The 19243-nt window shown below is 44.3% G+C and overlaps 1 protein-coding gene across 1 annotated transcript in view; it reads right to left on the bottom strand.

Annotated features, from left to right (window-relative positions):
* Nucleotides 1-19243, bottom strand: part of ptprr (protein tyrosine phosphatase receptor type R) — a gene marked incomplete at its 5' end in the record, with an annotated part of 48226 nt that overhangs the window by 8814 nt on the left and 20169 nt on the right. Inside the window, 8 exons of the mRNA XM_080757008.1 lie at nt 1306-1390; nt 2836-3025; nt 10606-10749; nt 12102-12220; nt 12941-13063; nt 15200-15307; nt 17535-17684; nt 18049-18165. Of these exons, the coding sequence (XP_080613134.1) occupies nt 1306-1390; nt 2836-3025; nt 10606-10749; nt 12102-12220; nt 12941-13063; nt 15200-15307; nt 17535-17684; nt 18049-18165 (1036 nt within the window). The remainder of the gene's footprint in view (nt 1-1305; nt 1391-2835; nt 3026-10605; nt 10750-12101; nt 12221-12940; nt 13064-15199; nt 15308-17534; nt 17685-18048; nt 18166-19243) is intronic.

The following is a 19243-nucleotide window of genomic DNA, read 5'->3' as shown; positions in this document are numbered from 1 at the left end:
AGAAGTATTATTAAGTACAAAAGTATTGGTATCAAAATGTACGTACAAAAGTAGAAAGTATACTCATGATGCAGAGTGTCCTATTTCACGTTTTCAAATGTATAAAAATCATTTGAAAATAGCCAATCTACAAACTCAATCAGCCAAATGCAGATTATTATTATTTCTTTCTAAAAAGTGCACATAAATGCACATATGCTACCCACATATTCCGCAACTTTCCACATATTTCTTTTCGCTTATTTCGCATTTCTCATTTTTCTGCATATTTTTGCAACTCTGAGCATCTTTCACAATTTTCACCTCATAAAAAATAAATCACATAAAAACCTGCATATTTCATCACAAAATCAAGGATTTTTGCCCACGTTTTTTCTGGAGGGTCTAATGCACCGGTTCCCACAGTGGGGTTCAGGGAGGCCCCTGGGGGTCCTTGAGGGAGTTCCAGGGTCATACATTTCCAAATGGGGGGTCCGCAGACAATTCTTTTGGGGGTCCTTGACATGAAAACGTTTGGGAACCACTGGTCTAATAGTAGGAGTGTGGAGGAGATACCGGTAAGTGCATACTTTAAAAAAAGAAAAAAGAAAAAGAGAGCAACAACAGTACAAGTGGAACACAGGATGTCTTTGACGGACAGACACTCTAAGGTGAGCATTCCTGCTTCTTGATTGGCCGGAAGGAAGGAACACCCCACCCACCCGAACCATTCCCACTGTATTGATAGCCCCACCCCCCTCTCTATCCGAACCAGGAAGAACATGAGGGCAGTGAACGGAAATTGATAATGACCATGCTCTCTGTGCGTGTGTGTGTGTGTGCGCGTGTGCGTGTGTTGCATAACATCTTAATCAGTCCAAGTTTTTTCACTCCGAGAGTGAGAACAGGCTGTGCTCTGATGGACATTCCTTGTTTGAAGTGTATGTGTGTGCGTGCGTGCGCAGGGCAGAATGGAACAGCTGAATGTCTTGTTAATCTTAGACATTTAACTACTCCCACAAAACAAACTGTTTCATCATCAAACAGAAGAGAGGTGATTGGTCCAATATCGATGTCCATCCTGCGTGTATATATGCAATCTACGCTGATGCTTGTCCGCCGCACGCACACATGTGCACACACACACACACACACACACACACACACACACACACACACACACACACACACACACAGTAAATATGTTGTGTTTACATTGATTGTCTAATCAACTATGTTATATACACAGTGTCAATCACACTTTGCTTGAGGCGATGACTTGTGAAGAAACACACACGCACACGCACACACACACGCGCTACTCACTGGGCAGTATGGTCTTGTATCTGTTCTTGGTTCCATGGCTGGGGATGTCCAGCTCCTTTGGATCAACAAAATTCATCGGAATTTCCTGTGATATGTGAGAAGAAGGAAAAAAATTGGAAAACACAAATGGCATGAGATACCGACGGACAAAACACACACAGGCCTAACATATTATTAGTGTTCAAAGAAAATCCTATTTCTTTTTGGGTTGTTTGTTTGTTTACACATTATAATTTGTAATACTTTGGATTCACGTTATTTTCAGACATTTAACCACTTAAACTTAAAACTAGTAATTAAATTTGCTTTCCTAAATGTTTTTTGGCGAAAATAGCCGATTTACAAGCTCACAATGTGTCATTGTGACCTTGTAGCTCGGCTACTTTCGGCAAAGATCCTTACAAAGCGATATAAAACGTATTTAAGTCAGCCGCAGACAATGTAATTGTAGCCACCAATTCCAATTTGTATTGGGGGGGGGGGGGGGGGGGGGGGGTCATGAGACATGGCCAAAGCATTTCCGGGGGTCCCTGCCGGCCAAAAGGGTTGAGAACCCCTGAAATGCAAGAATATAGGGACATTCACACAGTCAGTAAATTGGGGTGCATACTTAGTTTAGACTAGTCATTGGTTAAGGTTAGGTTTAGGTGTGCTGCCCCGTGGGAGGTTAGGTTTAGGGTGAGGGTCTAACCAATGACTAGTCTAAACCAGAACCTGTCTAAACTAAATTAGGAAGCAACATACCGGGGAGTAAGGAATTGAATTAGCGTCAGAGACCTAATGTGACCTGCAGCCTCGTTGCTTTAATGACATACACATGTTGTGTAGCCAGGAAACATTTTATGAGCCCATGCATGTGTTTGTTTGCTGTTGCCGGGGGAGCGTGGACCGTTTTTTGATTAGCTGAAAAACACCCTATTCTCTCACCACCTGCTGATGTCATGACCTGACCACACGGGTTAGGAAGAGGTGATGGTGATATTAGACGGTAAAGCAGTGCTTTTCAACCCTTTTCATGTCAAGGTCCATTATTTATTCGGCATTTAAGCCACGGACCACCATTTGATGAGATTTAGCCTCTCAGACCCAAAACTAAAGAATATTTTGTTTTATCATTGGATAAGATTTTCTCCACGATTCCATGCTGTCGGTAGGAGATAACAGTCAAACGATCAAATTGACAACTCGTCTACATTCTATAACAATAGTTTTAACAATAGTTTAACTCATGAGAGCGTAAAATGATTCCATTTTACGCTCTCGTGAGTTAAAGATATACAGTATAACTCTCCATCATTTAGCTGGGGACCACCTGGAACCCCCTCAAGGACCACTGGTGGTCCCCGGACCACCGGTTGAAAACCACTGGACTAAATTAATTACTAATTACTTCTTTGATAGGAACGGTATTGTACTGTGATACATGTGCGAAACACAATCAAATTAAATGAAATACTTGCTGTCAAAAGCAACACTGTTGCAGTGTGTGTGTGTGTGTGTGTGTGTGTGTGTGTGCATGCTCGCACTCACGGCGAACTCTGCGTGCAGCGTGTGCGTGTTGTCGACGAGGTCGCGGAGCTGCTGCCGCGTGATTGGCCGGCCGGCCGCCAGCAGGTACTCCCGGGCCGCGGATTCCCTGGGCGTTACCACGGCGACGCTGAGCGGCTCCACGGAGCCCAGGGCCGACATGTCCAACACCAACGATACGTTGGACCCCCGTCTGCAGGGAGAACACACACAGGACATGAGGACATGTTGGACCCTCGTCTGTGATGGAGACAGACAGACATGAGGACATGTTGGACCCTCGTCTGTAGGGAGACAGACAGACTTGAGGACATGTTGGACCCTCGTCTGATGATGGAGACAGACAGACTTGAGGACATGTTGACAGACAGACAGACAGACATGAGGACATGTCCAACACCAGCGACACATTGGACCCCCCCCCCCCCCCCCCCGTGATGGAGGGAGACAGACAGAGAGGACTTCTGGATCAATCGGAGAGGCTTAAGTGCGCATGCCGGTAGACCAGTAAGGGGAGAGAGAGAGAGAGAGAGAGAGAGAGAGAGAGAGAGAGAGAGACACACAGAATGTGTGCTGTGTGTGGGGGCATTGAGGGACACACAAACAAACACACCCTGACCCACACGCCATCTCTATGTTTACCGTGGCCCAATCACACAGTCTGGACTCATCATCATCATTAAGAAACGGCAACAATAGACAGCACTCTTTCTCACCAGACGTGTGCCAAAACATACTCACAGTATGGAACGCTACGCGTCAACTTAGACAATGTTTAGTCGACAACATCGTTGTACTTTACTTGTCCATACAAATAGTAGCGCAACACAATTCTTCTAAAGTCTTCTGTGTCTCAATCACAAGCAGTCTGAGAAAAATACCAGAATGAAGTCATTTTGGTCATTATTTGACTCGCTTAGCAACAGGCGGCCATATGGGCCAGAATTGGCCCGCCTGGCGATATCAGCAGCAAATAATTTTTTTAACATAATTTACAATATCTGACTGCTCCAAGTTGAGACTAGTGAGTGATAGGTGTTCCGCATGCCTCGAGGCTTGGACAATATGCCATCTAAGAAGTGACCTTGGCCTCCCATGTCCCTGTCCTCATTTATCGCTCATAAAAAAGGAGTATGACCGTCTGTCATTAAAGTTTTGATTGAATTAACAATAAAGAGTCGTGCACTGCTGACCCCGAAAGTCTGTCCCGATCCACAATGCTCTACACCAGTGGTGCCCACCCTTTTTATCCTGTGACCCAAAAGAGAAATTAGATTTTTGACCCCGGGACCCAAACTAGTGAAAATAGCAGATGTACAAGCTCTGCAACGTGTCGCTTCGTGCCACGTTGTGAGTTTGTAGATCGCCTATTTTCACTACTTCTTAAACATTAGTTTTCTAATTTATGGAACTTCTCTTAGATTTCTCTTAGATTTATTTCATGACATTACCGAAAATAATCTTTGAATTTAGTTTGGTGATTTGAGAATTATGTTATACTTTAGCTATTGAAAAATCGTGAAAATATTTATTTCAGAAAACTGGAGGATTTAGAAGATTTTTTTTAAATTTTGAGGTCAGGTCTAAATGGGTTAAATTAATGAAAATGTTAGCTTTTTTTGGGGGGGGGGGGATGTTTTGTGGGAATGTTTTTTTTTGGGGGGGGGGGAATGTAGGAAACAAATAGAGATTTGTTGCTATTAGCTGAGACATCAGGTGAGATAACCCATTTTGGGGCGGGAAGCCCTTTTGGTGTTATACTTTACTTTACTTTACGTTATACTTTCGCTGTTGACAAATAGCAGATCTACAAGCCACTCTGTGCCGCGCTACGAGCTCGTAGGTCTGCTCTTTCTGAAAATAAAAACGCGCAAAAATATGGCGCAAATCTTTGACCAGAATTATTCTCCCCCGGCCAATTACATTTATGGGGTCCTTGACATGAAATATTGAGCACCACCGATATAGAATCACGGTTACTTCAGAAAACTGTTGATTTAGAAGACCAATTTTCTTTTTCATTTCGACGTCGGGCCTAAACGGAATAAAGAGCCGATGATGATGATGAGGTGCAGCTGATGGAAGTCGCTCGGGGGAGGCGAGGTCTGCTTGGCCTCGCTACGTGTCAAACTGGCTTCCTCCGCAGGATAGCGCTGCATCCTGTCTTGTCTGATTGTTGATTGGCTGCCGTCCAGGATGGGACAACGCACGCACGCACGGCGGTTATACACACAAACACACTTTCATACGCTTCTACACACACACACACACACACACACACACACACACACACACACACACACACACACACACACACACACACACACACACACACGCATGCACACGCACACAACACACACACACACACACACACACACACACACACACACACACACACACACTGTACACAGACACCAAGAAAAATATCCTGCTCTGCACTTCAAGGCGGAACCTAAGGAACTCACTATTAAAACATGATGTACTCTCCTCACCTCCAGAGTCCAGACAGCCAACGCCGACGTTTAATCGGTGATGCAACAACCCCGCAAAACACAACAAACACACCACAAACATTACACACTCAGCCCGCAACCTGGGTGTTTTCTTTGACCCTGACATCTCCTTTAACACCCAAGTCACCAAAGTTCATTGATTGAACCCTACAAACCCTCCCGCGCACTCAGGTCAGCCAACGCAGGGAAGCTGGAAGTACCCTCACTAAAAACGCCGGGACAACGCTCCACACGTCCCAAACTCTTCTCCCTTCTGGCTCCAAAACTGTGGAATGCACTTCCCATTGCAGTCAGAACTGCAGCATCACTCCCAATCTTCCGCCGTAGTCTGAAAACCCACTTTTTCAGACTCCAACATGGCCCATAGCACTTACCCTATATTCCCTTAGATAGCATTTCTGTAGACTTAGATAGCATTTGATACAGACTTATATAGCATGTTATGTAGACAGCACTATAATTGCATTGTATGTAGTCATAGCACGTCATAGTACATATGTATAGCATAGTATAGTATATATGTATAGTTTCATTATATAGATATTCCACTGTTACGTTCTTAGCTTACGCATGTTTCATGATAAATGCTTTTTATGTGATGTATTCCCATGCTTTTTGTTCTTGCTTAATGTAAATCGCTCTGGATTAAGAGCGTCTGATAAATGCCTGAATTGTAAATTGTAAAGTTGTCCAGTCCTGCTACCACCAGATTAGGAACATTGCAGACCTAGAAACCGTTATACACTCTTTCATATCCTCACGATTAGATTATTGCAACTCTGTCCATTCCGGTATGAGCAAAACGACATATAGCACGTCTCCAGATGGTGCAGAACTCTGCTGCACGCTTACTCACTAACACACGCAAACGCGAGCATATCACACCAATCCTGGCTATACCCTACACTGGCTCCCTGTAAGCTGCAGAATCTAATTCAAGATTGTATTGATCACTTTCAAAGCCCTACACGGACTAGCCCCCAGCTAGGTAACATAACAGCCATGCTAAAAAAAAACATAGGCCGGTGCGCAGCCTCAGATCTGCAGATAGGGCCCTCCTAGTTCCACCCAGAACTCACCTTGTCACCTTGTCGGTGACCGGGCTTTTGAGGCACGCGCACCATCGCTCTGGAATGCCCTCCCCTTGGCTATTAGGCAAGCAGAGACCATGCCCGCTTTTAAACATCTTTTAAAAACACACCTGTATGTCAAGTACATGTATGTGTGTATATGTATGTAGGCCTGTGTGTATGCATATGCATATTGATTGATTGATTGTTTATTTATTTCCGTGTCCGGCACACAATGTGCCCAACCCTCGTGGGTTTATAAGACACCATTTCACAATTGCATTTACAGCATGTTTACATTACATAATTCATTATATTACAACTCAGATTTATACAGAGTACTCTGTCTTCTTTCCCAAGCTTGACAAATAAAATCTGCCACAACAAAAGTCCCTTTGGCAAAACATATATATATATTTTTTTACATAGTAATTTAAATCATATATATCACATATATATACATATATGTGTGTATGTATATATTTATTTTGTTTTTCCTTGATGTGTTTTGATGTGATTCCATGCTTTGTTATTTCTGACGTTCTTAATGTTGTTTTTGATTGTTGTTTTTAACCCGTCTGTAAGGCACTTTGTAACTTTGTGTTTGGAAAGGTGCTATTATAAATAAAATTCATTCATTCATTCATTCATGTCCATATTTACACGGACAAAATGTGTCGGTGGCAAAAAGACTTGGTCTTGTCGGTGGACCATGAGACCCAAATACTGAATGTCAAGTCTCCATGTTTCCTTCAGAATATGTACAGTATAACACTGTACTATGACACTATGTATTATAGCCGGGCTGTGAATCTTTGGCTGTCCCACGATTCGATTTCGATTTCCGATTCTTGGGGTCACGATTCGATTCAAAATCCATTTCCTTATAAATTCTAAAGCATTTTTATTTCCAGATTCAAAACTATTCTCTATTCAAAATGATTCTCGATTCAATACTACAATACAATACAGCTGTGCTGAACTGAAGTGACTACAGTAACTTGAAAATGACTGAAGACATGATGGTTACTGTGATTAGGGTAAGCTTACATTTCATAACACAAACACCATGTAGTGAAAACTCCTGTAACTGTAAAAAAAAAAAAAAAAGGAAATTATGAATCGATTTTGAATCGTTCATAGCGGGAATCGCTAATCGGATAATTTTTTTGACAGCCCTAATTTATGTATATGGAATATTAGCAGTCCAACTAGTACTAGCGGCTCTCTCGAATGTTTTATTTGCAAAGACCCCGTTCCAAATGGAACCAAATGGACCCAGCTATGGTCATTCAGAGACACTGATCTAGCACACTGCAGAAATAAACACCGTGGAGGATAAAGAGCCGGACTTGAACCGCCTGCAGCTCCGAGATGTTACTAGCCAGCCAGCCAGGCGATACAAATCACCCGTGTGTGAAGTGAGGGGCACCTTTGCGGGGGCACAACTCAGTAATTCTTAAGCCAGTTGGGCTAGTGCGCTCCCCTCCCGCGGGTTCCTCTGGCCCCCCACACCCACCTCCGAGGTGGATAGTCTCTCTTTGGTGACACGGACTGAGGTTACTGCTCCGTGGTGGGTGGGAAATAAATATTGCTGGTAAAGGTAAAGAAATGAGTCACTCGGCAAGTTTAAAGTTTTCCACCTGTCCCAACGTCATTTCTGATACAGCCTTGTGTGGCTTTGATGTAACATGGCTCTAAATGCGACGCCATTAGAGCCATGGACCAGAGCTTTGATGCTAATTCAGAACATATAAGTTGTGTTGCTTAAAGGAATGCATAGTTGCGTTCTCCTCAACTGTTTGCGCAGCACAAGGAGAACGCACAACGCCGGGGGCACACACAAAGCCAGGTGTTAGCGCCCCTCAAAAAAACCGTGTAGAATAGCCATGACTTAATCATGTTTTTAACATATGGAATTAAGTGTAGCTGAATCTCTTCCTTTGTTCGGTGCAACAATTCAACACCTTCAGACGCTGACGGACGGAGTTTCCCTTAAACAACGGCTCCATTAGAGCATGTTGGACAGGCTCCAGTCATTTATAAATGGAGGTATTTTTTCCCCCCAGACTTCCCACGGATAGGTGGAAACATGTGATATATGCACCGCTCTCTCCACGGGACATGAGTGGGGGCTTTGAGTGCTCTTGAGACGTTAGCGCTGGCATCAACGCACAGAGGAAACAAGTGGAAGTGGGCTACTCCCCTCGCACAAACACCAGTGTGAAGTCTGGGTCCTACTCCCCTCGCACAAACACCAGTGTGAAGTCTGGGTCCTACTCCCCTCGCACAAACACCAGTGTGAAGTCTGGGTCCTACTCCCCTCGCACAAACACCAGTGTGAAGCCTGGGTTCTACTCCCCTCGCACAAACACCAGTGTGAAGTCTGGGTCCTACTCCCCTCGCACAAACACCAGTGTGAAGTCTGGGTCCTACTCCCCTCGCACAAACACCAGTGTGAAGTCTGGGTTCTACTCCCCTCGCACAAACACCAGTGTGAAGTCTGGGTTCTACTCCCCTCGCACAAACACCAGTGTGAAGTCTGGGTTCTACTCCCCTCGCACAAACACCAGTGTGAAGTCTGGGTCCTACTCCCCTCGCACAAACACCAGTGTGAAGTCTGGGTTCTACTCCCCTCGCACAAACACCAGTGTGAAGTCTGGGTTCTACTCCCCTCGCACAAACACCAGTGTGAAGTCTGGGTTCTACTCCCCTCGCACAAACACCAGTGTGAAGTCTGGGTTCTACTCCCCTCGCACAAACACCAGTGTGAAGTCTGGGTCCTACTCCCCTCGCACAAACACCAGTGTGATGTCTGGGTCCTACTCCCCTCGCACAAACACCATGCAGTGTGAAGTCTGGGTCCTACTCCCCTCGCACAAACACCAGTGTGAAGTCTGGGTTCTACTCCCCTCGCACAAACACCAGTGTGAAGTCTGGGTTCTACTCCCCTCGCACAAACACCAGTGTGAAGTCTGGGTTCTACTCCCCTCGCACAAACACCAGTGTGATGTCTGGGTTCTACTCCCCTCGCACAAACACCAGTGTGAAGTCTGGGTCCTACTCCCCTCGCACAAACACCAGTGTGATGTCCGGGTCCTGAGACCCTATAGACTAAAAGGCTGGTGGTTCTCAACCAATATAATCAACCAATAATAATAATCATGAATAATATTTGAACTGGTGACCCGACCCCCAAAATAATCATGAATTTTGAACTGGGGACCCGCCCCCAAAATAATCATATTTGTATTTTGTACATGATGAATTCCGGACTTTTACTGCTAAGAATATTTCTATATTGCAGTATTGATACTTTTACTGTTTCCACCACTGCAAAGGCCATACTGTATACTGCATGTACAGTATGTACAGTATGTATATGCCCGCATGGCGCACGCCCACTCACCCGGATAAGACGTGGAAACAGAAATGTAAACAGAAATGACAAGAATGTCAGCACGTATGCACACCTCAAAACTCACACAACACACACACACACACACACACACACACACACACACACACACACACACACACCTCACACACCTTTGTACGTCTTCAGAAGAAATCAAACAATTGTCTTCAACTTAAGTAAACATTGACCTGAACCCTGAAAGCTCTTCCTTTGTTGGCGGAGGACAAACACCGCACACGCACACGCGCGCGCACACACACACACACACACACACACACACACACACACACACACACACACACTTTAAACTAGCGCAGTGGTTTTCATCCCTTTTCATATCAAGGTCCATTATTTATTCGGCATTTGAGCCACGGGACCACCATTTGATGACATTTAGCCTCTCAGACCCAAAACGTAGAATCCCATGCCGTATTGATTGTGGTACCATTATTACCATCAAAATAACACGTCTTCTACATTCTCTAATTGTGTAGACTTCTTTTAGATTAATGAATGCAGATGTTTGACAATACTTTTACCCAAATGGTGATTTGGTTTCATTTTACACTCTCAAGAGTTGAAGATCTATAAGGGTCCATTTGGTTACCAACTCCAGGGTCCAATTGGTTACCACCTGGAACCCCCTCAGTGACCACTGGTGGTCCCCGGACCACTGGTTGTGAAAACCACTGTTGTAGCGCATTGTGAAGAGAATAGACACCATCACTTTACTGCTTCCAAATCAATCAATCAATCAATCAATCTCTCTCACCTCTCTTGTAGACCTGCAGCAGGCTTCATCCTGAAAGGGGAGGGGCAGGGCTTCAGCTCGTGGTGTGAGGTCACCGGGGGCGGGGCAGCGGTGTTCTGGGGCGCGGGGTCACAGTGTTTGGGCACGGGGACGGGGGGCACGGGGCTGGAAACAATGGAACAACAGTACATGAAACTTTAGCTTCATCACTAGTGTAGCGGTTAGAGCATATGCCTTTCATGCGGAAGGTTGTGGGTTCGAACCCTGCCTGGGGTCGACGTCAGCGAGGGGCATGCGGTCGCAACGGGTTCCTAACGCCTCGTTAAAATGGGTTCAGATTCTGAGCCAAGTCTCCTGAGGAGGCACGTCCTGGACGGGGTCTCTGGGCTTAACCCATTTAGGCCTGACGTCAAATTTTTAAATTCTGACAGTTTTCTGAAATACGGTACCCCTATCAGCAGTGCTCACTATTTCATGTCAAGGACCCCAAAAAACGTTGGCTCTGAACGAATATATATATTCAAAGATTTGTGCACATTTTCACGAATTAAAAAAAATAGCAGACATATACAAGCTCGTAGCGCGCTATGAGCTTGTGTCTTTTATGAACTGATTATACAGTATGACACAGGTCTCAATGGTTCATAAATAATGTTTGTTATGAGCTGGTCCACTGCTTTGTATTCATGTAACTTCCGGTGCGAGATTTGGCTCCCATGAAAGTGTCATGGCACAGTCACGTGACCATGACACTTCCTTCTCTAAACTTCCTCGCCCGGAAGTAGGAAGAGTTATTCTGTGTGCACGGACAGAGGTCGGACTTACTTCCCATAAGTGGTAGCGGACACATTATTATAGAGACACCGGAAGAATGTTGGAGTCTATTCATGTCAACGGGAGAATGAACGTGAACGCGGCTTTTGATTTGAGGAGGATATCTGAAGTCTGACTGACAGGCTCACCTCTCTGTCCCCATATAACACGTTCTAAACGCTGATGAACTGAGATGTAAATGTAGTGAAATCATTATGGACTTATTGATAATTAAATAAAATGTGTGTTCCAGAAGTTGAGGGGGTGACAACGAAAGCGTCCTGTGATATTGCCGCGCATGTGCTGGAGCCCATTAGTATTCCTTCTATAGTGCGCCGAAGTCCTGGCGTCACTCGCTCATCCCCTGGTTCACAGAACTTCTTTCTCATATGGAGAATAACATGGGGTCATCTTAAAATCGTCTAACAGACTGTCTTGGCGATATTGTCGGGGAGGTGTCTCTGTATCGTTTAAGACAGTCAGTCAGTCATATTTGATACAGTCTGTTTCTAGCGAAAATGTAACTAATTCGGCAGCAGTAACATTATCGGTCAGTTGATATTCGGTCAGTTGATTTGTTTTTTTTCCAAACACAGTTCTTATGAGGCGATCTAAGATCCCCCCCCTATGGGGAATGTGGATTACAATGCAAATATAAAGCACACGGACCCATGAAGTTTGACGTCAAACTTCGGCACAAATACCTTGGTGATGGAACAGAGGGCGGAGCCAGGCGGCAGGCTACGATTCGCTTCTCCTGGGGAATGGGCGTGGCTTTGGCTGGAGGGCGCTCGGCCTGGACCATGCTTCCAGAGGTCGTGACCTTGAGCAAGGCAGAGAGGTAAATAAATGGTGCATTTATACAGCGCTTTCATCCAACCAGCCAGTGTATACACTCGCAAGAGTTATGGAGAGTCCTTGAAAATAAAACTTTTGAGAACAGCTGTCCTAGTGGAAAACTGGAGACTTGACATTCAGTCGGGGCTCATGATCAAAATAGGAACATTATAATGGCGTGTTGAAAACAAAATGGAGACCATGTCTCGCCATAGAGCAGTTGATTTCGACTAAAACTAAGTAAAAAAAATCGTCAACTACCTTTTTCCACTGACGAAAACTACATGGAAACTAAATTAAAACTAAGCTACGATGACTAAAACTAAGACTAAATAGTGTGGTTTCCTCCATCGTAGCCATCGCACCAATTACTGTACATTACTTTGTAAGAATGAATAAAAAAAGACAGAAAGAAATTGTAACTTATTTTGTTTCTCACAGTTTCCACTTTGCACACAATGTTTATAATACCTTGTGCAAATCACAATAATCATAAATATCTCCTTAACCCGTTTTGGGTTAAGGTCTGCTATTTTTGAAAAATGACTGACGACTGACATAGAAACTGTCAGGATGTAGAAGACCTTTTTAGAATCTGATCTCAGGTCAAAATGGGTTAATCATACTTTGATGAGTTACAGGTGGATCGCCTTCTCCAAACAACTAACAGATCCACACTTCAGTCAAATTGATTTCTTGTGCATACCTTAATGCCCTTTGACCTTTGGGCGTGGTCAGGTGAGCTGGCTGAGGTCAGGTGGAGGCCAGGGGGCGGAGCTTTCACCGGTCTGTCCGAATAATTGACCTTTTCCTTCAGGCGATACAAAACCTGGAGGGGAGAAGAGAGAGAGGACGGTGCAGTATCTGATGAGAAGAATGACGCTTCATTCATTTAGGCCTGACGTCCAAAAAAAAAAAAAAATCTTCTAAATCCTGACAGTTTTCTGAAATACATGTGTTTCTATATCAGTTGTGCTCAATATTTCATGTCAAGGACCCCCAAAAATGTATGTAATAAATGTAATTGGCCACCGACCCCCCATCTGAAAATGTGTTGTTCCAGGAACCCCCCCAGAAACAAAGATTTGAGTTAAAAAAGTTCACTGTGAAAGAGATTTCAAAGATTTGCGCCACATTTTCAAGATCTTTCAAAAATAGCAGACCTACTGAACAAGTTCATAGCGCGGCACCTACGCTATGTGGAAGGGGGGTAGGGTAAGTGCTATGGGCCATGATGGAGTCTGAAAAGGTGGGTTTTCAGACTACTCGTCTTGTAAGTGACTAATGCAGATCTGTCTAACAACAATTCACTCTCAAGAGTTAAAGATCTATGAATCTGTGTTCAGACTTGAATTTAGAAATATTCGCCTCGGTTCGTCCCGCTTTGTGCTGCGCCAGGTCACGCCGCGACCCGTTCGCGGCGCTCGCGCAACTTCTCGTCTTTTGCGTTGACTTTGTGTGTAATCGCACCGCTCTAACCGTCCAAGTCTGAACACACCTTAACCCGTTCTGAACGGGAACCCTTTTGGTGTTTTAAGCATTATGTTAATACTTTTGTCGGTTTGACTCCGACCTGTCCTTTGACGGGGGAAATAACCAAAGTCATACAGTCCTGCTTTTTCCAATTGAGAAACATTCACAGAATCAAACCATTCCTCATTCGCACACAGACCTCGAAAAAAGTCATTCATGCATTTATATCCTCATGCCTAGGCTACTGCAATGCCATGTACTCTGGCAAAAAAAAGCCATAGCTCGCCTATACAAATGGTACAGAATTCTGCAGCGAGACTGCTGACAAACAGCATGAACACATGACATCGCCCCTGTACTGGCCTCCCTTCATTGGTTGCCGGTACATTTTAGAAATGATTTAAAAATGTTATTGAAGCCGTACAAATCCCCGTGTACCCTCAGGTCGTTGGGTATAGGGGTCTCCTGAAACCAAACTAGTCACCATGGGTGACCGGGCGTTCGCAGCCAGGGCACCATACTTGTGGAATGCCCTACCCCAGAACATGAGGGACGCAACCTCAGTGGATCTTATTAAATCACGTTTTATTGCTATTGTTTTATTCCAGTAGGTGCCTCTTAACTGATATCTTGCCTTTTTATATGCCATTGGAAAGCACTTTAAAAAAAGCGCTTTATAAATAAAGTTTATCGTTATTATTATTACTTTTAGCTATTGAAAAATAGCAGATCTACAAGCTCAATCTTTGAATATTATTTTGAGCGTTTTCAACTCAAATCCTTGCTTCTGGAAGGTCCCTGGAACAACAGATTTTCAGATGGGGGGTCGGCGGCCGCATACATATGTATTTGGGGGTCCTTGACATGAAAATGTTTGAGAACCACTGACATAGAAACATGGGTCTCTCATAAAACTGATTTAGAAGGCATTTGTAGAATCGTTCTCAGGTCTAAATGGGTTAAGGGTCCATTTGGTTGGCATCTCCCCATCATTTAGCTACATGGGGACCACCTGGAACCCCCTCAAGGAGCACTGGTGGTCCCCGGACCACTGGTTGAGAACCACTACATTAGGAAAGCACTGCTCAGTGCTCAGGTGAAATAAATAAACGCTTTGGTTTTGTGGAGAAGTGCTCCCCCCAGTGGATTAAATCAGCATTGCAGCTCCAGGGAAAAGTAGAAAAAAGGTTAAATGAGGCTCTAATGGAAGGATAATTATGTGTTTATGCATTTTTAAATTTACATTTCTAAGATGTTGCAAACAAACACAATTAGCTAGTTTATAAAATGGCAACGTAACACAAGCTAGTTTTTAAGTTTTGTATATTGCAATGTTACAATGTAACACAGCTCTGTTTACATATTTCCTTTAAACTTGTGTGCTTTGGTGTGTGCTTTGGTGCGTGCTTTGGTGCGTGCTTTGGTGTGTGCTTTGGTGCGTGCTTTGGTGCATGCTTTGGTGCGTGCTTTGGTGTGTGCGTATCCAGCTCACCATCAAGCAGGTGATGACGATGATGAAGATGGTGAGGAAGAGCACGATGGCATAGAATCCCTCTTGATTCCACACCTGGTCTCTCTGCTGCCCCTGGAGGGCATTCTCCTGAGAGAGAGAGAGAGAGAGAGAGAGAGAGAGAGAGAGAGAGAGAGAGAGAGAGATGTATCAGGAAATTAGATCTCACACACACAAACACACAGACAGTCACATACAATACTACACCCCTTGATATTGAGCTTTGGGCAGAGTGCGTGCGTTCGTGCCGTTGAATGTATGTTTAGCAAAAAATAATTAAATTCTACAAAGTAACTTTAGTAACTATAGTTTTCTAATAACTGTAATGGAGTAAAGAAGTACAAGCGCATGCTCTGATGAAAGCGTTCCGTTTATTGGCGTGTTTATACCAATAAAGAAGATTTGCCTTTTGGGGATTTTTTTTATGTGTACACTGGATTTTGGGTCCAGCACTCCACTGAGAAAACCCATTGCTGATCTGAAACCTCTTTTTTTAATTTCACCCATTTAGGCCTGATGTCAAAATAAAAAAACGTTCCCTCTGAAAGAATATATAGCTATTCAAAGATTTGTGCCGCATTTTTACGATTTTTCAAAAATAGCAGACCTACAAGTTCATAGCGTGCCACTCGGTGGCGCGCTATGGGCTTGTAGATCAATAGCTAAAGCATAACAGAATGCTTGAAACACCTAAAGGGGTTCCCAGCCAAAATGGGTTAACCCATTTAGAGCAGGGGTTCTCAACGTTTTTGGCTGGGGACTCCCGGAAATGCTTTGGCCATGTCTCGCAATTTTGTTTTATTTATTTTTAATATAATTTGGGGATCCCCCAAAATAATCTGGCAACCCGCTGAGGGGTCACGAGAACCCCACGATTCTACAAAATGTCTTCTAAATCCTGACATTTTTCTGAAAAAAAACTATGTTTCTATGTCAGTGTTCTATGTTATATTATTATATTATGTATTTGGCCTCAGACCCCCCCCCATCTTAAAATATGTTGTTCCAGGGACCCCCCCTGATTTTCACAAATTTTCTAAAATAGCAGATCTACAAGCTCATAGATCTGCTACTAGATCGGTTACTTCAAGAGAAAAATAAATGTAGATGTTTGTTCTTTTAAATTGAGCAGCAAGTTGCATTTCTCAATGAAAAACAACAACAACAACAACTAAATAAAATATATTTATATATACCTACCACAGAGCACATGTCTAGAGAGCCATTATATCCATGCAGCGCATCCTCCATTTGTCTCACGCTATAAAAGCTTTTATTTGCTAAAAGGCAAGAAAAGCCCTCATAAAATACAAGCAACGATATTGAGGAAAAAAATCTCTCGGAAACAAAAACGATCTCTCTAAGGCAAAAGTGAAGTACAAATATCGCCGTACGAGTGAAGTAAAAATATCGCCGTACCGGATACAAGTTGAAAAAGCAAAAAAAAAAAGGAGGAGAACAGAGAGAGAGAGAGAGAGAGAGAATACATATGTTGTATGTTTTCCGGGGCACCTAAATGACGCATGCACGTGGCTATCTGCTATGACGTGCTTGTGAGCGTGCGTGTCCAAGGCCAAGTTTGTGATAAAGTGATAAAGCCTCTATTCATAGCCACGGTTCAGGTAGAAGATCCTCCTTTAATTCCCCCGGAGGTCCCACGCTCCGGTCCGATGACCTCATCCTTCTTGGCAGTCTTGTGGGGCAGAGTGGTGTAAAGCAAGGGCTTCCCGAAGCTTTTCACGTCAATAGAGCCCCAAAACGACACTCATTTGCCCGCCGACCCCCCATTTGAAAAGATATGCCAAGGACCCCCCATAAGAGAAGATTTGTTTTTACGGCTCTATAGCTGTGATTCTCAACCATTTTCAGTTCAAGGGCCCCCCGCCGCGGTTTGACCTGAATTATAGGCTACGGTCCCGCATTTAATGGCTTTTCTATCTCTGGGACCACAATTTATATTGTAAAATGAATTTAACTGTGAGTCGAAGACCCATAAGGGTCATTTGGTTACTAAACTATCATTTAGCTGGGGACCCCCTGGAACTCCCTCAAGGACCCCTGGGGGTACTTTGGGAACCACTGGTGTAAAGTAACAGTACACACACACACACACACACACACACACACACACACACACACACACACACACACACACACACACACACACACACACACACACACACACACACACACACACACACACACACACACACACACACACACACACACACACACACACACACACACACACACACACACACACACACACACACACACACACACACACACACACACACACACACACACACACACACACCTCAGTGGAGACCTCTGTGATGCCAAAGTGTCCGAGGCTGCGGTGGAGCACCCTGACGTTCAGTGATTGGATGACGTCCTCGGCTGGGCGGGGCTCTGTGTTCCCCGGCCTATCAGACGCCACGAACAGTTCGATGCCATTCTTCCTCTCCTGTGAAAATCAAAAGGATCCAATCGGTCGGTCGTAGTGGTGGAGCGCAGGTATCAATCGACCAGTGACCATGCACACCATTCCTTTTCCCATGTTAACCCAGATCTAGCCTGGCCCAGTCGCCCAGACTGTGTGGTTAGAGGGGCCAGTGCTGTGTGCCCGTGTGTATCTGCCCGTGTGTATCTGCCCGTGTGTATCTGCCCATGTGTATCTGCCCATGTGTATCTGCCCATGTGTATCTGCCCATGTGTATCTGCCCATGTGTATCTGCCCATGTGTATCTGCCCATGTGTATCTGCCCATGTGTGTGTGCCCGTGTGTGTGTGTGTGTGTGTGTGTGTGTGTGTGTGTGTGTGTGTCTTACATTTAGTCGATTGATGTGCACGTGTCTTGGCGGAACGCCGAGCGCGGCCGCCACGCCCTCCCGAAACCACCGAAGAAGACTGACATTCAGCCTCCTCACGTCCACTGCTGCCAGGTACTGGAGAGAGAGAGAGAGAGAGAGAGAGAGAGAGAGAGAGGTTAGTCTCGTTTTAATCTGCAGTTGATTTTGTCAACAAGAATGTATTTGATGGCATCGTAATGCCTGATTTTACACTTGGTTGCATGGTGAAAATAGCCGATCTACAAGCTTACAACGTTTCGCAACCAAACATCTTTTATGATATTTTGCAGCACTCTGTGCCTCCGTACATTGACAAGCTTTATGTTGATGCTGATCTTCCTTTTCCAGCAGCGTGTGTTGAGACTCTGGACATGACAAAACACAGTGATGATTTATTAGACCATGTTATCGGCATGGTGTTGATCGACTGACAGTGAAAACTTAACAATGGTTTCAACACAGCCATCTTTTTAGAGTACTTTGTGCTTCAGTATGTTGACAAGCTTCATGGAGATGCTAATTTTCCTTTCCAGCTCGATTTGGCGCCTGCCCACAGAGCCAACACTACTAGTAACTGGTGTACTGACCATGGTATTACTGAGCTTAACTAACCAGCCAACTGGCCTGACCTGTGAACCCCACAGAGAATCTAGGTTGTATTGTCAAGAGGAAGGTGTGAGACATACGACTGAACAATACAAATGTATTTACTTGTGTGCAAGGCACGAGTTGGCACCTTGGCAGAGTGCATTTCTAGTTAGTCATAGTTTTAGTCATCATGGCTTTAAGTTTCTATTTAGTTTGTCAGTGAATAAAAGCTAGTGGAATGAAATCAACACTGCTAAGCAGCCAAAGCAACATCATCACTCCTAGAGATGTGACTGTCTGAGATGCTCTTGAGCAGGCCACCCACCACTCGGTGGCGCACTATAGCTAGAGCTTGTAGGTCTGCTATTTTTGAAAAATCAAAGAACGACTGACATAGAAACATAGCTTTTTCAGAAAACTGTCAGGATGTAGAAGACATTTTTACTTTTTTAGAATCTGATCTCAGGTCAAAATGGGTTCAACTTTAGCTGTTGAAAAATAGCAGATCTACAAAGCTTATTTTTGAAAAATCGTGAAAATGTGCTAAAACAGGGCTTGGAATCTCTCTCTCTCTCTCTCTCCCTCT

Source organism: Protomyctophum bolini, assembly GCF_963924005.1.
Source record: "Protomyctophum bolini genome assembly, chromosome: 23".
Classification (NCBI taxonomy): domain Eukaryota; kingdom Metazoa; phylum Chordata; class Actinopteri; order Myctophiformes; family Myctophidae; genus Protomyctophum; species Protomyctophum bolini.
The sequence above is the reverse complement of the archived record's forward strand: the minus strand, read 5'-3'. Positions and strand labels throughout refer to the sequence as shown.